The sequence below is a fragment of the Chiloscyllium plagiosum genome, unplaced genomic scaffold (assembly GCF_037043375.1).
Source record: "Chiloscyllium plagiosum isolate Xiang-an unplaced genomic scaffold, Cpla_swu_hap1 HiC_scaffold_10, whole genome shotgun sequence".
NCBI classification, from domain to species: domain Eukaryota; kingdom Metazoa; phylum Chordata; class Chondrichthyes; order Orectolobiformes; family Hemiscylliidae; genus Chiloscyllium; species Chiloscyllium plagiosum.
In genome coordinates this window covers 93,135,285-93,151,658 of record NW_028270148.1, presented here as the reverse complement: position 1 = coordinate 93,151,658, position 16,374 = coordinate 93,135,285, and the positions used below count along the sequence as shown (strand labels likewise).

At 41.7% G+C, this 16,374-nt stretch overlaps 1 protein-coding gene across 1 annotated transcript in view; it reads left to right on the top strand.

Annotated features, from left to right (window-relative positions):
- The first annotated feature begins 5,917 nt into the window (after positions 1–5,917).
- Positions 5,918–16,374, top strand: part of LOC122553015 (glycogen phosphorylase, brain form) — a 99,533-nt gene continuing 89,076 nt past the window's right edge. Inside the window, exon 1 of the mRNA XM_043696427.2 lies at positions 5,918–6,257. Within this exon, the coding sequence (XP_043552362.1) occupies positions 6,015–6,257 (243 nt within the window). The 5' untranslated portion in view covers positions 5,918–6,014. The remainder of the gene's footprint in view (positions 6,258–16,374) is intronic.

The window sequence follows — 16,374 nt, the reverse complement described above, 5'->3', positions numbered from 1 at the left end:
TGCACAATTCTATGATATGTTGGCATGAGTGGATTTTATCAGAGGTTTGTTCCAAACTTCAGCATTGTGTTAATTCCTTTTGAGATTTTATTAGAAAGGTAGAATCATTGAATGGACATATGATTATCAGATTGGATGGTCATAAGAATGACAGTTTGAAAGCTGAGCTGATAAATGCACCTGATTTTAGCAGCACTGAACCGTTCAAACTGGCTGTTGATGCCAGCAATATTAGTGTGGGTGCCTTTTATTACAAGAAGACAAAATGAAGATCTAACAGCCTTCCTGTTATTTTTTGAAGAGACTGATTTACATCAACAGAAATATTTAATAGTGGAGAAAGAGACACTGAATCTTGTGTTGTCTCTACATCAGTTTCAAATTTACACATTGAACAACTCTGAAGAAACCACTATTTATACATACTGCAATACTTTAATTTGTTTTAGAGAAATTTTGGGACAAGGTTGTTTTGGTAGAGTTTAATACTCCAGCCATATTATTTTAAAATCATTTATTTGTCTGGAAAAACAATATTATAGCAAATTCTTTGTCAAGAGCACATATGAAGATTGATGCAATTACTAAAATGATTTTATGTAAAATATTGTTGATGTTGAAACATTTGTACAGTTAATGTATATATTATTTCTGTTAATAGAACAAAAGTAGTGCTGAGAAGAACATTTTGATGGAAATTTTCATCTTTCTTTGGGGAGTGGAATGTATTGAAAGGTTTTATAAATTTATATAAATTTTAAATATATTATCTTGGAAATCTGGATTTCTAAAGAGATGCAGGGAAATGTTAGTTACTTCTGTGAAGGGTTCTCTTTAAAACAATAGATCAGCTCTTTGTGAACACTAACGAAATCGAACGTTTTGTCAAAGATCAGATGACTGCACACCTCTGTCGTGTTAATGGAAAGATGTTTATATTGTTGGGTTTATGACATGGAGAGTATATATGTAGGAAATGAGCTTCATTTTCAGTTCAGAAGAATCTAGAATTAAGCAAGTTTTTAATTAAAATAGCAGAACGTGTATAAAATAAGCAAGAGCAAATTTATAAAGGAAATTAGGAAGGCTAAAAGGGGATATGAAAAGACTGATAGGTAAGATAAAGGAAAATCCTAAGTTGTAGGGTAAAAGGATTACTGAAGGAAAGAGGAGGGCCCATTAAGAACCACAGCAGTAACTTGTTTGTGGAGCCAGAGGATGTCGACAGGATTCTAAATGAATATTTTGGGTCGATGTTCACTAGTGAGAGGCACAGTATAGGTATAGAAATCATGGAGAACGTCTGTGATACAATAAAAGGAATTAGTATAACAGAGAGGAGGTTCTAAGAGGTCCGGCACACTTAAAATAGATAAACTTCCATGTCAGGATGAAATATATCCCAGGTTGTTGAGTAAGGCAGAGGAAGAAATAGAGGGGTACTTGCAAAAATTTTCAACACCCCTCTGCCAAAAGAGAAGTACCGAAGAACTGGAGGACAGCCGTGGTGGTACCATTAGTCAAGAAGTGAGCAAAGGATAAACCAGTGTTGATGCCTGTATACTTCCGGCAACCACCAGCTGCTGTCTGATTCCAGCAAATGTCAGCTGCAGCTGCCGGTGTGTGTAGAGAGGAGAAGAGTCAATTCTTACAACTTTACAAATTACTTTATGATTGTATTGAACCATGCACTTATTTCTTATATGTTCTCTTACAAATTAGAGTTTATATATTTTGCCACAAACTGAATTAAAAACCTGTTTTTATACCCACGCAAGTCCTCTGACACTCCCTGAGTAGTCACAGAATATAAAAGATAACTGTTTTCCTGCTGTTGAGGAGGGCTGATGTTGGTCACACACTACTCTCGCGCTCTCTTTTCACATCCTTGACATACAGTTTGATTTGCAAGTGTTGGACTCTGGAGTTATCGTGACCTGTATGCCTCAAGGGTCTTCTTTTATCTTCTTTCCTTATCTTTCTCGAGTTGTGATGTCATTTCCCTGTTGACTCAGGCTCATCTGTTAATTGCATGTCTTTACCTTATTGGCTGCAAACCAAGGAGCTAAGTAGCATTACCTCATTGCCCTTCATCCATATAAGGCTTCTGCATTAAACTATCTTTCTTACTTTTTCTGCAGAATATGGTTGGTACCAAGCAGTACCTGGACTCCGGTCATTCACAGTTTACAAGCTGTTTTCCCCTGTATGTCAGCAGTTTGTTTTTACACTGATCATTCCTAGCCCCTATCGGTAACTAATACCTCTGGCTCTCTGCAGCCTCCTGGCTAACATCTCATTTTCACGAGTATTTCTCCAAAAGGTCCTCCTGTCTTTCTCTGTGCAACAACCTGGCTACACCAGGAAACTACAGACCAGTCAGTCTAACCTCAGTGTTGGGGAAACTATTTTAAGCAATTCTGAGGGACACAATTAATCTCAATTTGGAGAAGCTGGGATTAATCAAGAGCACTCAGCATTGTTTGACCGACTGGACCGAATTTTTCAAGGAGTTGACCAGGTATGTAGATGAAGTCAATGCTTTTGATGTATTCTAATTGGACTTCTGCAAAACCTTTGATAAGGTCCTACCTAGGAGACTGGTAGCAAAGGTAAGTTTCTCTTTGGGAGATATTGGGTTGTGGTAAAACTGGAGAGAAAGGCATGGCTAAGGCCAAGACCTGTTCCTCCTGAGCCAACGTCCAGTTGAAGTTGTTGGTTAGTTTGCCAGGCTGGTTGATTTCCTTGTAAATGTTTTGTCTCCCTCCTGGGCAACATCTTCAGCGCTGTGTAGCCTCCAGGTGAAGTACTGTAGTTATAATCTGCCCTGAATTTATACGTTGAGGTGGGTGGTTCTACTTCCACTTTTGTTCTATAGTGGTTTGTAGATGGGGTCTGTTTCAATGTGTTAGTTTAAGAAACCAGTGGATGAATACCAGGCCTCTAGGGATTCCTGAGGTTGTTATGGTTTAGCCTGTTGCAATGTTGTGATGCTGTCCTAGTTGAATTGGTGTCCTTCATTATCAGTATGTATTGATATGCGGGAGGATTGATCGTATTGATTTGTTGCAGGCTGATGCTCATGTATTCTGGTGACAAATTTCCTGCCCATTTGTCTTGTGTAATGTTTCTAAATAAATAAATCGACATACATACATACAACTAGGAGAAAGTGAGGACTGCAGATGCTGGAGATCAGAGCTGAAAAATGTGTTACTGGAAAAGCGCAGCAGGTCAGGCAGCATCAAAGGAGCAGGAGAATTAATGTTTCGGGCATAAGCCCTTCTTCAGGAATGAGGAAGGTGTGCCAAGCAGGCTAAGAGAAAAGGTAGGGAGGAGGGACTTGGGGGAGGGGCGTTGGGAATGCGATAAGTGGAAGGAGATTAAGGTGAGGGTGATAGGCCGGAGAGGGGGTGGGGGCGGAGAGGTCGGGAAGAAGATTGCAGGTCAAGAAGGCGGTGCTGAGTCCGAGGGTTGGGACTGAGATAAGGTGGGGGGAGGGGAGATGAGGAAGCTGGAGAAATCTGCATTTATCCCTTGTGGTTGGAGGGTTCCTAGGCGGAAGATGAGGCGCTCTTCCTCCAGGCGTCGTGTTGCCACGGTCCGGCGATGGAGGAGGCCAAGAACCTGCATGTCCTTGGCAGAGTGGGACGGGGAGTTAAAGTGTTCAGCCAAGGGGCGGTTGGGTTGGTTGGTGCGGGTATCCCAGAGGTGTTCTCTGAAACGTTCCGCAAGTAGGCGGCCTGTCTCCCCAATGTAGAAGAGGCCACATCGGGTGCAGTGGATGCAGTAAATGATGTGTGTGGAGGTGCAGGTGAATTTGTGACGGATCTGGAAGGATCCCTTGGTGCCTTGGAGGGAAGTGAGGGGGGAGGTGTGGGCGCAAGTTTTGCATTTCTTGCGGTTGCAGGGGAAGGTGCTGGGAGTGGAGGTTGGGTTGGTGGGGTGTGTGGACCTGACGAGGGAGTCGCAGAGGGAGTGGTCTCTCCAGAATGCTGATAGGGGTGGGGAAGGAAATATATCCTTGGTGGTGGGGTCTGTTTGGAGGTGGCGGAAATGACGAAGGATGGTACGATGTATCTGGAGGTTGGTGGGGTGGTAGGTGAGGACCAGTGGGGTTCTGTCCTGGTGGCGATTGGAGGGGCAGGGTTCAAGGGCGGAGGAGCGGGAAGTGGAGGAGATGCAGTGGAGAGCATCGTCAACCACGTCTGAGGGGAAATTGCAGTCTTTGAAGAAGGAGGCCATCTGGGTTGTTCGGTATTGGAATTGGTCCTCCTGGGAGCAGATGTGGCGGAGGAGAAGGAATTGGGAATATGGGATGGCGTTTTTACATACATACATACAACCTCCAGTTCCCAGTCAGTCATATCCATTACCAACTGCATAAGAGGTATAATGCCAGACAAGGGGGTGAGGCTCCCATTCATTTGGCTGCCATCCTTGAGTACCTGACCACCAAGATCTTCGAGTTGGCAGGCAATATGGCCTAGGTCAACAAGTAAGCCATCACCTGCAGTGCACCATCCACAATGACAAGGAGCTCAGCAAGTTGCTGGGAGGGTCACCATCGTGTAGAATTTGGGTTGTGCTGCTGCCCAAGAGCACTGATTACCCCAGCAAGATTTACATCTGAAGAGGAAGTGAAAGAAGGTAAAAATCAAAGCAACAAAACAAAAACCCAAGGAGTTCAAGGAAATTTGGCAAATTGAATTTACAACTGGCTGAATGGCTGGAGGCAAAGAGTAATACTTGTGGCTGCTATTCTGATGGTGATCTTAGTCCAGTAGGGTTCCATGAGGGTCAGTTTTTGGGACCCTTGCTGTGTTCAACATTCAACCTGGGAAGAAACAAGGGTCAGAGAAATCTTGGTGTGCATGTTCACTGTTGCTTTAGTTGGTGGGATGGATAGATAAAGTGGTTAAGTTGGCATGTGAGATACTTGCCTTTATTAGCCAAGGCATAGAGTTCAAGAGCGGGGAGATGATATTGGAACAGTTTAAAATATTGGTCAGATCGCAATTAGGGTTGTATTGTGTACAGTTCTGAAATGCATATTACAGGAGGGATGAGATTGTGCAGGAAAGGATGCAAAGAAAAGTTACTGAGATGTTGCCTGGATTGGAGATTTTTAGCTATGACAAGAGATCGATTAGAGTGGGGTTGTATTCCATGGATTAGAGGAAAGGGATGGGGACATGATTAAGATATGTAAAATTATGAGGAGCATAGACACGGAAAAAAAATTCCCCTTGGTGGGGGGCTCAGTGACGATAGGGGCATTTGGTTTAGAGGGATGTGAGAAAAACATGTTTTCATCTAGAGGGTGGAGTGAATCTGAAACTCATTGCCTGTGAGGATGGTAGAGACAGAAACCCTCATAACATTTAAGAAATATTCAGATAGATTGTTATGGTGACAAGGCATACAAGGCCATGGGCCAGTGCTGGAAATTGGATTAGGTGATTGTTTTCGACTGGTGCAAGCTCGATGGACCGAATGGCCTTTTTAATGCTGTAGATCTCCATGCAGATGCAACTTAATTCACTGTTTATGCGGAGGGCCCAATCTGTTTCTGTCTATCGGCATTTAACCTTTGTTGATAACAGGTACAATCTGTCTCACTGTATTAATGTAGGAGTGTGATGTTTAATTCGGAGTTCAATCTACCCATTAAATCTGTTGCAGCGGTTTTTGGGTGAACGTTGTCGACTATTTTCATGGAGGAAGGGGGAAAATCAACAATCTCGCACTCTGCTCATTTACGGGTCTCCCCAATCCTGTTCGGTGCGGGGCAACGTACTTGGATGTGGCGTTCCACAGGATTATTTCCCGTGTTTGGACTCACTCCCTCCCCCTTCCTGTACTCAGTGCGCTACGTACTGAGCACGTCCCGTAGGAGGAAGGACGAGGCGCACACAGCGGCTGGGTTCAGTCCAAACTGTGTGCCTCTGCCGTTCGGGTGTGTGTTTCTGTCTACTGCGGTCCCAGAACCTCTTCTCGCCAAAAAGGAAACTATGGCCACTCCGCTGACAGACTTCGAAAGGAGGAAGCAAATAAGTGTGAGGGGGATCGCCGAGCTCGGAGATGTGGTGGAGCTCAAGAAGAGCTTCAACAGGCATTTGCATTTCACACTGGTCAAAGACAGAAATGTCGCTACCCCTCGGGATTACTACTTCGCTCTGGCTCACACCATCCGCGACCACTTGGTCGGGCGATGGATCCGCACCCAGCAGTATTATTACGAGAAAGATCCCAAGGTGGGTTATTGCTGAACTGCAATCCGACAACTCAGTCCAGTCACGTCCTCTTCTGGCCGGGTATCGTTATATCTTCCGTTTTATCAACTGTTAACTGATACTGCTTGCACAACATTACATTAGAAATGTATCCCTCTGTTGCAGTTGAAGTATGCAAGAGTATAAGAGGAGTTTTATGTAGTCGCGCTACGGAAAAAAAACCCTAGGGTTCATGGTATCAGTTTTAAAACAATTAAAATGTTTTCTTTTAAAAAAAACCCTGCCAAGCATTCTACTTTAAATATCAATCAATGTGTTCGGTGGTTTATAATTTTAAATTTTAGATTTTTCCAATTCAAAACGATTCATGCAATTTGAACTACTGTAGTAAAATGCTTTCAGCTTCCTTATTGTTTTACCAAGTCTTCATGTTACCATTCAGTTTAATGCATTTCTTATTAGGTTTCGTAGTTTGGCGTTCGTTGTATTGGGACAAACATTAGTTTGGCCTGGATTTTCCGGGTGTGGTTTTGGTCTAGTTTGGCCATACAATAAATCTTTAGTCCGCAACATTTAAGAAGAAAACTCTACTTCACTCTAACAAGAATCATGGAATGGTTAAATAGAAAGAGGATGTTCGGGCCTCATGCCTATTCTAGTTGTCTGCAAGAGTAAATCGGCTAATTCCACTCCCCTGCAACCTTTTTGAAAGCCACAACTGAATCTGCCTTTATGCTATTGCCCAGTGTACTCTAGATCCTAATCACTTCTTTAGTAACTGTTTCTTTCTCGTCATTATTCGTTCTTTTGTTGGTCACCTTTACATCTGTGTTCCCTGCTTTTCAATCTTGGTGATAGTGGACTTTGTCTCTTTTTATCTACCCTTTCTGGCTCCCTCATAGTATTCAACACTATCAAACCATCTTTCAACGCTCTTGGAAATAAAACAGCTCCAGTATCTCGACATAATTTTGAGGCAGTAAGTCAGTTGAAGTTAAGTGTTTTTATGGTAATTTGCTTTTGCACATTTTGCCTTATTATGTCCAAATGTCTTTTGACTGCTTTGATAACCTGCCCCCCCCTTCAAAGATTTGTGTGCATACTACCATCCTCCTAAAATTGCATCATTTTAGTGCATGTCTTTCCTCATTTTTCTTTTCAAAATATATTCTTTCACAATTCTCTGCATTTTTTCATCAGTAGTTTTATTCCCCAATCCACTAGCCTTTGGGGTCAGCTGGTTTGAAATGCAAATGATGCCAACAGTAAGGGCTCAATTCCTGTGCCAGCTGCAGTTAACATGAAAGACCATCCTTCTCAACCTCTCCCTTTGTAACCCTCGGGTTAAACCACCATTCTAATGAGAGAGCAGCCCCATTGTCCAGTAGAACTGTGATGATTTTACATCCTCTTGAAGTCTATTGCTATCCTCATGATTCACAAGTTTTGTCTCCTGCAAGTTTTCTAAGTGTGCCCTGTACACCAAAGCCTAGATCATTAATGTACACTAGGAAAAGCAGCAATCCTAGTACTAGAGAATTTGCATTTGTACACCTTCTCCAGACTGTGTGGGGAGGCCTGGAGCGGGAAGGAGGAGTCTTTTTGCTCGTTCCCATCACTAAATCAACTTTGTAACCATATTGCAACTGTTCCATTTAATCCATGGGCTTCAATTTGTCTAATCATATACCTTTTTGGAAGTGCAGACACACAGCATCAACCAAGGTATCCTTTGTTACCTCACCAAGAAAACCTCAACCAGATGATTTAAACAGGACTTTCCTTTAACAGCCCCCTCTCCCCCAACCCTTCATTGGAAAAATCTAGAATCAGGGAAGACACAGTCTCAGATGAAGGTGTAAGCTAATTAGAACCAAGATGAGTTTTTTATTAGGGTTGTGACTCCTTGGAATTCTCTACCTCAAGAGGCACTAGAAGCTCAATCTGATTGATTGATTGATTTCTAGATGCACTTGATGTCAAGAGATACCTCTGAAAGGAACGATGTTGTGAAACTTGAAAGCATTCAGAAAAGATTAGCAAGGATGTTGCCAGGGTTGGAGGGTTTGAGCTATTAGAAGAAGCAGAATAGGCTGGGGCTGTTTTCCCTTGAGCGTCGGAGGCTGAGGGGTGACCTTGTAGAAATTTATAAAATTGAGGGGCATGAATAGGATAAATAGAGAAGATCTTTTTTTCCTGGGGGGGGGGGGGGGGAGTCCAAAACTAGAGGGTATGAACATAGAGTGAGAGGAGAAAGATTTAAAAAGGACCCAAAGGGCAACCTTTTCACGCAGAGGGTGGTGTGTATGTGGAATGAGCTGCCAGAGGAAGTAGTGGAGGCTGATACCATTACAACACTTAAAAGGCATCTGGATGGATATATGAATAGGAAGGATTTAGAGGGATATGAGCCAACTGCTGGCAAATGGGACTAGATTGATTTAGGATATCTGGTTGGCATGAAAGAGTTGGACTGAAGGGAACCTGTTTAATATTACACCTTTTATCTGAAATGGGCAAAAATTAGAATGTTTTAATAAGTTTAATATGTTTGAATAACACTAAAATTGGAGGTGTGGTGGACAGCAAAGAAGGTTACCTCCGAGTACAACTCAACCTTGATCAGATGGCCAATGGGCTGAGGAGTGACGGATAAAGTTTAAATTAGATAAATGTGAGGTGTTATAGTTTGGAAAGGCAAATCGGGGCAGGACTTATACACTTAATGGTAAGGTCCTGGGGAGTGTTGCTGAATGAAGAGACCTTGGAGTGCAGGTTCATTGTTCCTTGATTCGCAGGTTGACAGTATTGTGAAGATGACATTTGGTATGCTTGCCTATAATGATCAGTGCATTGAGTATCGGATTTGGGAGCTGTACAGGACATTGATTCGGCCACTGCTGGAGTATTGTGTGCAGTTCTGGTCTCCCTCCTATAGTGAGGATGTTGTAAAACTTGAAAGAGTTCAGAAAGAGTTACAAGGATGTGGCCAGGGTTAGAAGGTTTGAGCTATAGGGAGAGGCTGAATAGCAGGGGTTGTTTTCCCTGGAGTGTCTGAGGCTGAGGGGTGACCTTAGAGCTTTATAAAATCATGAGGGTCATGGATAGGCTAAATAGGCAAAGTACTTTCCCTGGGAGGAGGGAGTCCAAAATCAGAGGGCATAGGTTTAAGGTGAGGGGAAAAGTTTTTAAAAAGGGCCTAAAGGGTAACCTTTTCATATGGAGGGTGGTGCATGTGTGGAATGAGCTGCCAGAGGAAGTCATGGAGGTTGGTACAATTACAGCATTTAAAAGGCATCTGGATGAGTAAATGAATAGAGGGATATGAGCCAAAAGCTGGCAAATGGGACTAGATTTATATCAGATGTTTGGTCAGAGTGGATGGATTAGACGGAATAGTTTGTTTCCATGCTGTATATCTCTGACTCTATGATTCTCTGCTCAATTGGTGGAGGTAACAAAACAAAAGGAAAATCAGAAAGGGCAGAAGATATTAAGAGACAAATTAGTTATTGAGAATCGTGAAAGAGAATGGTAGTGGCATAAGTTAGTTTTTTTTTGAAAAAGCATGAGCTCAGTGGAGGTGTAACCAACATTTGTAGGACAACATGGGGCACAGATTATGGTTAAACCGTAAACTTGGTTATAGAAGTAAAAATAATATGGATGTTCCTGTGGATGGAAACTCCAGGACATCACTGCAGAAGGCCCAAGCATCTTCAGCTGCTTCATCAGTACCCTTCTCTCATCACAAGGTCAGAAGTGGGGATGTGCAGTTACTAGCAACAATGCTGATCACCATTCACAGTTCCTCAGATACTGAAACTGTGGCCATATGCGACAATACCTCGTGGACATCATCCATACTTAGGCTGAATAGTGGCAAGTAACATTTGCACCATACAAGTGCTAGCCGATGACCATCTTTAACAGGAGAAAATCTAACCATTGCCCTTGGATGTTCAATGCTATTACCAATGCTAAATGCCCCTCTATCAATATCCTGGGGTTGCTCACTATTGACCAGAAACTGAACTATCTATCTAAATACCAGAGAAGATTAGAGACTAGGAATTCTTCAGTAAGAAACTCCCCTCCTGTCTCCCCAGTCTCTGCTCATCATCTGCACGGCATACGTCATGTGTGATGGCAAACTCTCTACTTGTCCCAATGGAAGCATTTCAATAGCATTCAAGAAGATTGACACCATCCAGGAAAAATCAGCCTATTTGAATGGCATGGAATCCACTAATGTTTACATTGTTCCTTCTGCACTGTAACACAGTGGCAGCACTGGGTACCACCTACAGGATACACCTCAGTAACTCAAGACTCCCTTTCCAGCACATTCAAAGCTCATGAACCTACCATCACCTGCACGCTCCCCTCCAAGCCACATATCATCCTGACTTAGAATTCTATCTCTGTTTGTTCTCAGTCGCTGGATCAAAGTCCTGGAATTGCCTTCCTAAAAGCTCTTGTGTCGCTACACCTCAAGGCCTGCAGCAGTTCAAAAAGGCAGTTCACTGTGATCTTCTGGAGGGGAATTGGGAATGAGAAATAAAAGCTGATCTACCTAACAATGCCTACATCCAAGAACAAGTTTTGTTTTATTTACTGGACACCCTTGATGATGAGACTGTTAAAGCTTGGAAGTTAGAAATTCAAAATAACAGAAGCTATCTGAAAAATCGTGGACCAAGAAGGAAAAGACTAAACAAGAGGAGAAAATATATAGTCAAGCTAGGATGCAGTCAGTTTAATTGGGCCGGAGCAGGCTGGTGCGACAAGTCTGCTAGAATAGTCCTGATGGTGGAACTTGTGAAAGAGATAGAAGTGGCTATTCAGGATTTGGTTCTGAGGTTGGAGGATATGAAGGGAAGATTTTGGGGGCGGGGGTGTGTTTATGAAGGTAGTGACCGCTATGTAAACAATGGATTAATGTTCATTGGTGAAGTTATGGTCCAGGGCAAAGGAGAATGAAGTATTGGAGAGTCAGTGTTCAGCCTCTGTTGGGTGAATGTTGGTATACCAGACAATAACAGCAGAAAACAAAAACAGAAGTTGCTGGAAAAGCTCAGCAGGTCTGGCAGCATCTGTGAAGAGAAAGCAGAGTGAGTATTTATGTTGCAGTGACCCTTACTCAGAACAGCACCACCCTTGTCAACAGGTTTGCCAGCAATATGAGTGTAGTTTTTGTTTTTCCCTTTCCTTTGAGAGGTGTTTCTGATAGAAGTTTACAAAATAATGAGAGGTATAGATAGAGTTAATGGTAGTTGCTTTTTCCCTAGGATGAGAGATTTCAAGAGTAGGGGACACTTTAAGGTGAGAGGAGATTTATTTAAAAAAGACATGAGACACATATTTTGCAGCTAGTGATTCGTGACTGGAATGAACTTCCAAGAGCAGAGCCATTGATGTGATCTATATGGACTTCAGTAAGGCGTTTGACAAGGTTCCCCATGGGAGACTGGTTAGCAAGGTTGGATCTCATAGAATATAGGGAGAACTAGCCATTTGGATACGGAACTGGCTCAAAGGTAGAATGTAAAAGAGGGTGATGGTGGAGGGTTGTTTTTCAGACTGGAGGCCTATGACCAATGGAGTGCCACAAGGATCAGTTCTGGGTCCACTACTTTTTGTCATTTATATAAATGATTTGGATATGAACAATAGGTATAGTTAGTAAGTTTGCAGATGACACCAAAATTGGAGGTGTAGTGGACAGCGAAGAAGGTTACCTCAGATTACAACAGGATCTTGATCAGATGGGCCAATGGGCTGAGAAGTGGCAGATGGAGTTTAATTTAGGTAAATGCAGTTGCTGCCTTTTGGGAAAGTAAATCTTAGCAGGACTTATACACTTAACGGTGAGCTCCTAGAGAATGTTGCTGAACAAAGAGACCTTGGAGTGCAGGTTCATAGCTCCTTGAAAGTAGAGTCATTAGTAGATAGGATAGTGAAGAAGGCATTTGGTATGTTTTCCTTTGTTGGTCAGAGTATTGAGTACAGGAGTTGGGAGGTCATGTTGCAGCTGTACAGGACATTGGTTAGGCCGCTATTGGAACACTGTGTGCAGTTCTGGTCTCCTTCCTATTGGAAGGATGTTGTAAAACTTGAAAGGGTTCAGAAAAGATTGACAAGTATGTTGCCAGGATTGGAGGATTTGAGTTATAAGGAGAGGTTGAATAGGCTGGGGCTCTTTTCCCTGGACCGTCAAAGGCCGAGGGTGACCTCATAGAAGTTTATAAAATCATGAGGGGCATGGATAGGATAAATAGACAAAGTCTTTTCCCTGGAGTGGGGGAGCCCAGAACTAGACGGCATAGGTTTAGGATGAGAGGAGAAAGATATATAAGGGACCTAAGGGGCATTTTTTCATGCAGAGTGTGGTACGTGTATGGAATGAGGTGCCAGAGGAAGTGGAGGAGGCTGGTACAATTACATTTAAAAAGGCATCTGGATGGGTAAATGAATAGGAAGTGTTTAGAAGGGTATGGGCCAAGTGCTGGCAAATGGGACTAGATTAGATTGGGATGTCTGGTCAGCGTGGACAAGTTGGATCGAAGGATCTGTTTCTGTTCTGTACATCTGACTAAGTGGTGGATGTGGGTACAATTACAGCATTTTAAAAGACATTTGGATAAGTGCATGACAGGAAAGGTTTGGAAGGATATGGGCCAGGAGCATTCAGATGGGAGTCATTTAGTTTAGGATTATGTTTGGCATGGACTAGTTTGACTGAAGGGTCTGTTTCCATGCTGTATGACTCTAAGATTGTTAATTTTGTCCCAGATTATCAATCTTAAAGGCTTCCTACCAATGAAATTAAACTATCTGGCTGCTAGGTTTATACTTGAACATTGTTTGAACAAACGTGTAATTTTTGCAATTCTCCAGTTCACTTATCTAAGAAGCATTGTGAAGGAGGGAGGTAGAAGGGCACATATGAAGGCACATAATTGAGATATACAAAACATGAGACCAACCACATAATATTAACTGGAATAGAATTATTGTAAGGGCACAGATGAAGCAGAGTGTTGGGTTCTTTTTCCTGAGGTTCTTACAGACTTGATGCAACTGCAATACGCCAACTTCTGTGAACAGCCAAAATTTATTAAGCAAGTACAAGCTTTGGAAGGACTCTTACTGCTCTTCGCAATGCTTGCGAAGCTGTGTCAAGAGATCCCTCTGAACAAAGGGCCCAGTCCTTCCTTCGTACAAGATTTTACATCACCGTCAGTAATGTCCACAAGACAACCCCCAGCCACTCCCCCAGAATCACATGCCACTCAAGAGACAATGTAGTGATTTGATTGTTTCCAGAAACAATGGACTAGATCATTCCTTAATGGCAAGATCTGATGTAAATCTTTTTTTTTTTAAATTGCAGGGTGTGGTTAGAACTTTAACTGCAATGTTATTGACTGACACTGAATCGCAGGAGATGGCTATGTAAATTTTTACATTCTCCCTGCAAGACAGAGAAACAAATCACCCTACCCCTGGGGCATCCAATTTCTTACAGGTTGCCAGAGCAAATTTAACTCTTTAACATCTCAAGAGTTCTTAAAATGCATTAGGAGAATATTTTTAGCCAGTATGTTGTGCAGTGAGAGATTATGGCCAGTGCCTCTGCAACTTTCACTCTTCAATATCTTCAGATATATCCTGTCCGATCTAGGTAATTTATCAAATTTAAATACCACCATCCTTTTGTAACATTTCTAATACTATTCTTTGCAATTTTGGCATCATTTTTGTTTTATACCAAATAAAAATTTCTCTCAAATATTTTGACTTCAAGTGCTTATTAGCTAATTTATTTTTGAAGTGTCATCGCTGTCATAATGTAGGAAACATAACAATCAATTTTCCCTCATTAAGGTTCCATATACAGCATTGAAAAGATTACCAGGTAATCTGATGATAAATATTAGCCCGACAGCAGAAGAACTCCCTGCCCCTTTAAATAGTACTATTGGAATGTTTGTGTTCACCCGAGGAAATAAACAGGTCGTCAGTTTGATGTCAGATTAAATATAAACAACATCTCTACCACTTCAGCATTCCCTCAGTGCTACACTGGGCGTAATAGGTTAAATTTTTAAAAAAATATCTGGTGTGAGGCTTGAATTCACAACCTACTGACAGACTATGACCACTGTCAAAATTGACACTATATTTTTGCAACTATTGCTGATTCATTGTGAAGTGGAAGAACAAGAATCATTTCCTTAAATGGTCTTAGTCTAAATGTTCTGGCCTCAAAACTAACCACACATGAGATTCATCTTGGGTAGATTGCAGACTAGAAAAGCTTACATGTAGAAGAGAGGTTAGTGTTCAAGAAGATATTGTTATTTCAGTAGCTTGCTATATTCACATGTTTCTAATCCTTGAACTGATTAACAATGTTTTCTGTCTCTGAATATTTGCCTGGATTGATGTGAAGTCTATATGCGCTATTAGATAAACTCCACCTTTGCACCAATTGACCAGTATCTCATGTAAACACTTCAAACATTGTAACCCCAACTGCAGGTACTTCAATCTAGTTTTGCAAGCTATGAGAAAAGAACTGAAATTATTTTCTTTTTCATCTTGAAACAGTTTAATGCACCAAGTTAACATAATGACCGAAGACACTTTCTCAAAACTTTTCAACCTCTGTTTTAAATTTCATTTTTAAAACTTCTCTCACAATTGCAAATGCCCCATTATATAAATATACTGTGTATGCTTTACTGAAATTTTGAACCCCAACTTTAACTCATTTATTAGGTTGATAAGACAGTTAGGGAAATCAAGTTAGATTTGAGTTGACAGGGACTGAGCTGGTTCATGCAATTTACAGAAAGCTGAATGTTGACTTCATTTGGCCTGATCTAAGTTGATTTAATTGCTGCCCTATGGTATGTTGCTCCAATTGTACTTGGTGCCTTTGGGTGTATGCTAGAGAGCAGTTTCTAGAAAGGAAGCCTTACATTTACATAACACTTTCATGACCTTGGGACATTCTAAATTGCTTCACAGATAATTAAGTATTTTTTTTGCATTGTAAGGAAGTAGCACCCAATTTGCATGCAACATGATCTTACAAATGTTAATAAGATTTTGTGATATTGGTTAATGCTAGATGTTCATCAATGTCCATGAGAAAATTCTTCTTTTCAGATAATGCAATGGAACCTTTTGCATCCACCCTAGTATCTGTTTAAACACTGATCTGAATGATAGCTCCTCCTCAGTACTGCATTGTCTGCTTGTGCCTGTGAAGTAAAATTTTGAACTCTGACCTTCTCCATTTTAGGGCAAGAATGTTATTGAACGGGTCACCACACTCAAATGATTCACTTTATTTTATGAGCAGGTGTGCGGCTGGTTCTGTTGAGGCATTGAAAAGAGAATTTCTTTGCTATCTGAAAAGGAAGTGCAGGAGTATTGGGAGGAGAATGGCACTAGGTGGTCAATTGTAGAGCCAGGCACAATGAACCATTCCTTCTGTGCTGTTTTAATTCTGCGATTCTGTTTCTGCAATTCAAAATCATCTGTGGTTTTCACAAGTGTGTTGAGGAAAGCAAAACATTCAAGGAGGAACTGAGTGGTGCAGTTGGCCTGCTACTTCATTTAGAAACTTGGAGAATTAGGTTTATATCTTTGTCAGTTTTGCATTCAGTATATTCTTCTGCTTCATGGAGGCTGTAGATTTACTTTTTGCATGTATAGTGATTGGAACAACGTTGGCCAGATGGATCTTGTTGAATACAATTTCCTGTTTTGGGGTGGTTGACCTGGGCCAGTTGGGGAATCCTGGCTGACCTGTATAAACATGGGTCTTCACCTGCACGCACACAACATGGGCACACGGGAAAAGTAAGCACTACTGCAGTTAGGCGGTAGAGTGGGGTGTAAAAAAAAGCAAGAGAATTTTTAAAAATGGGTGTATCAGAGGTTCTAAAAATAAGAGGAAAAAAAAATAAACATGGGTCTTAGATTGCACTCACTCTAGGGACTAGCTGGTCAGACTGCATGTATTGTGTACATGTGAAGGGGTACCGGTGTCCGTGGAGTTATTTCAACATGTTATGACGTTATAGAATCTGAATCAAGCTTGCACATGTCTTCCAGGATG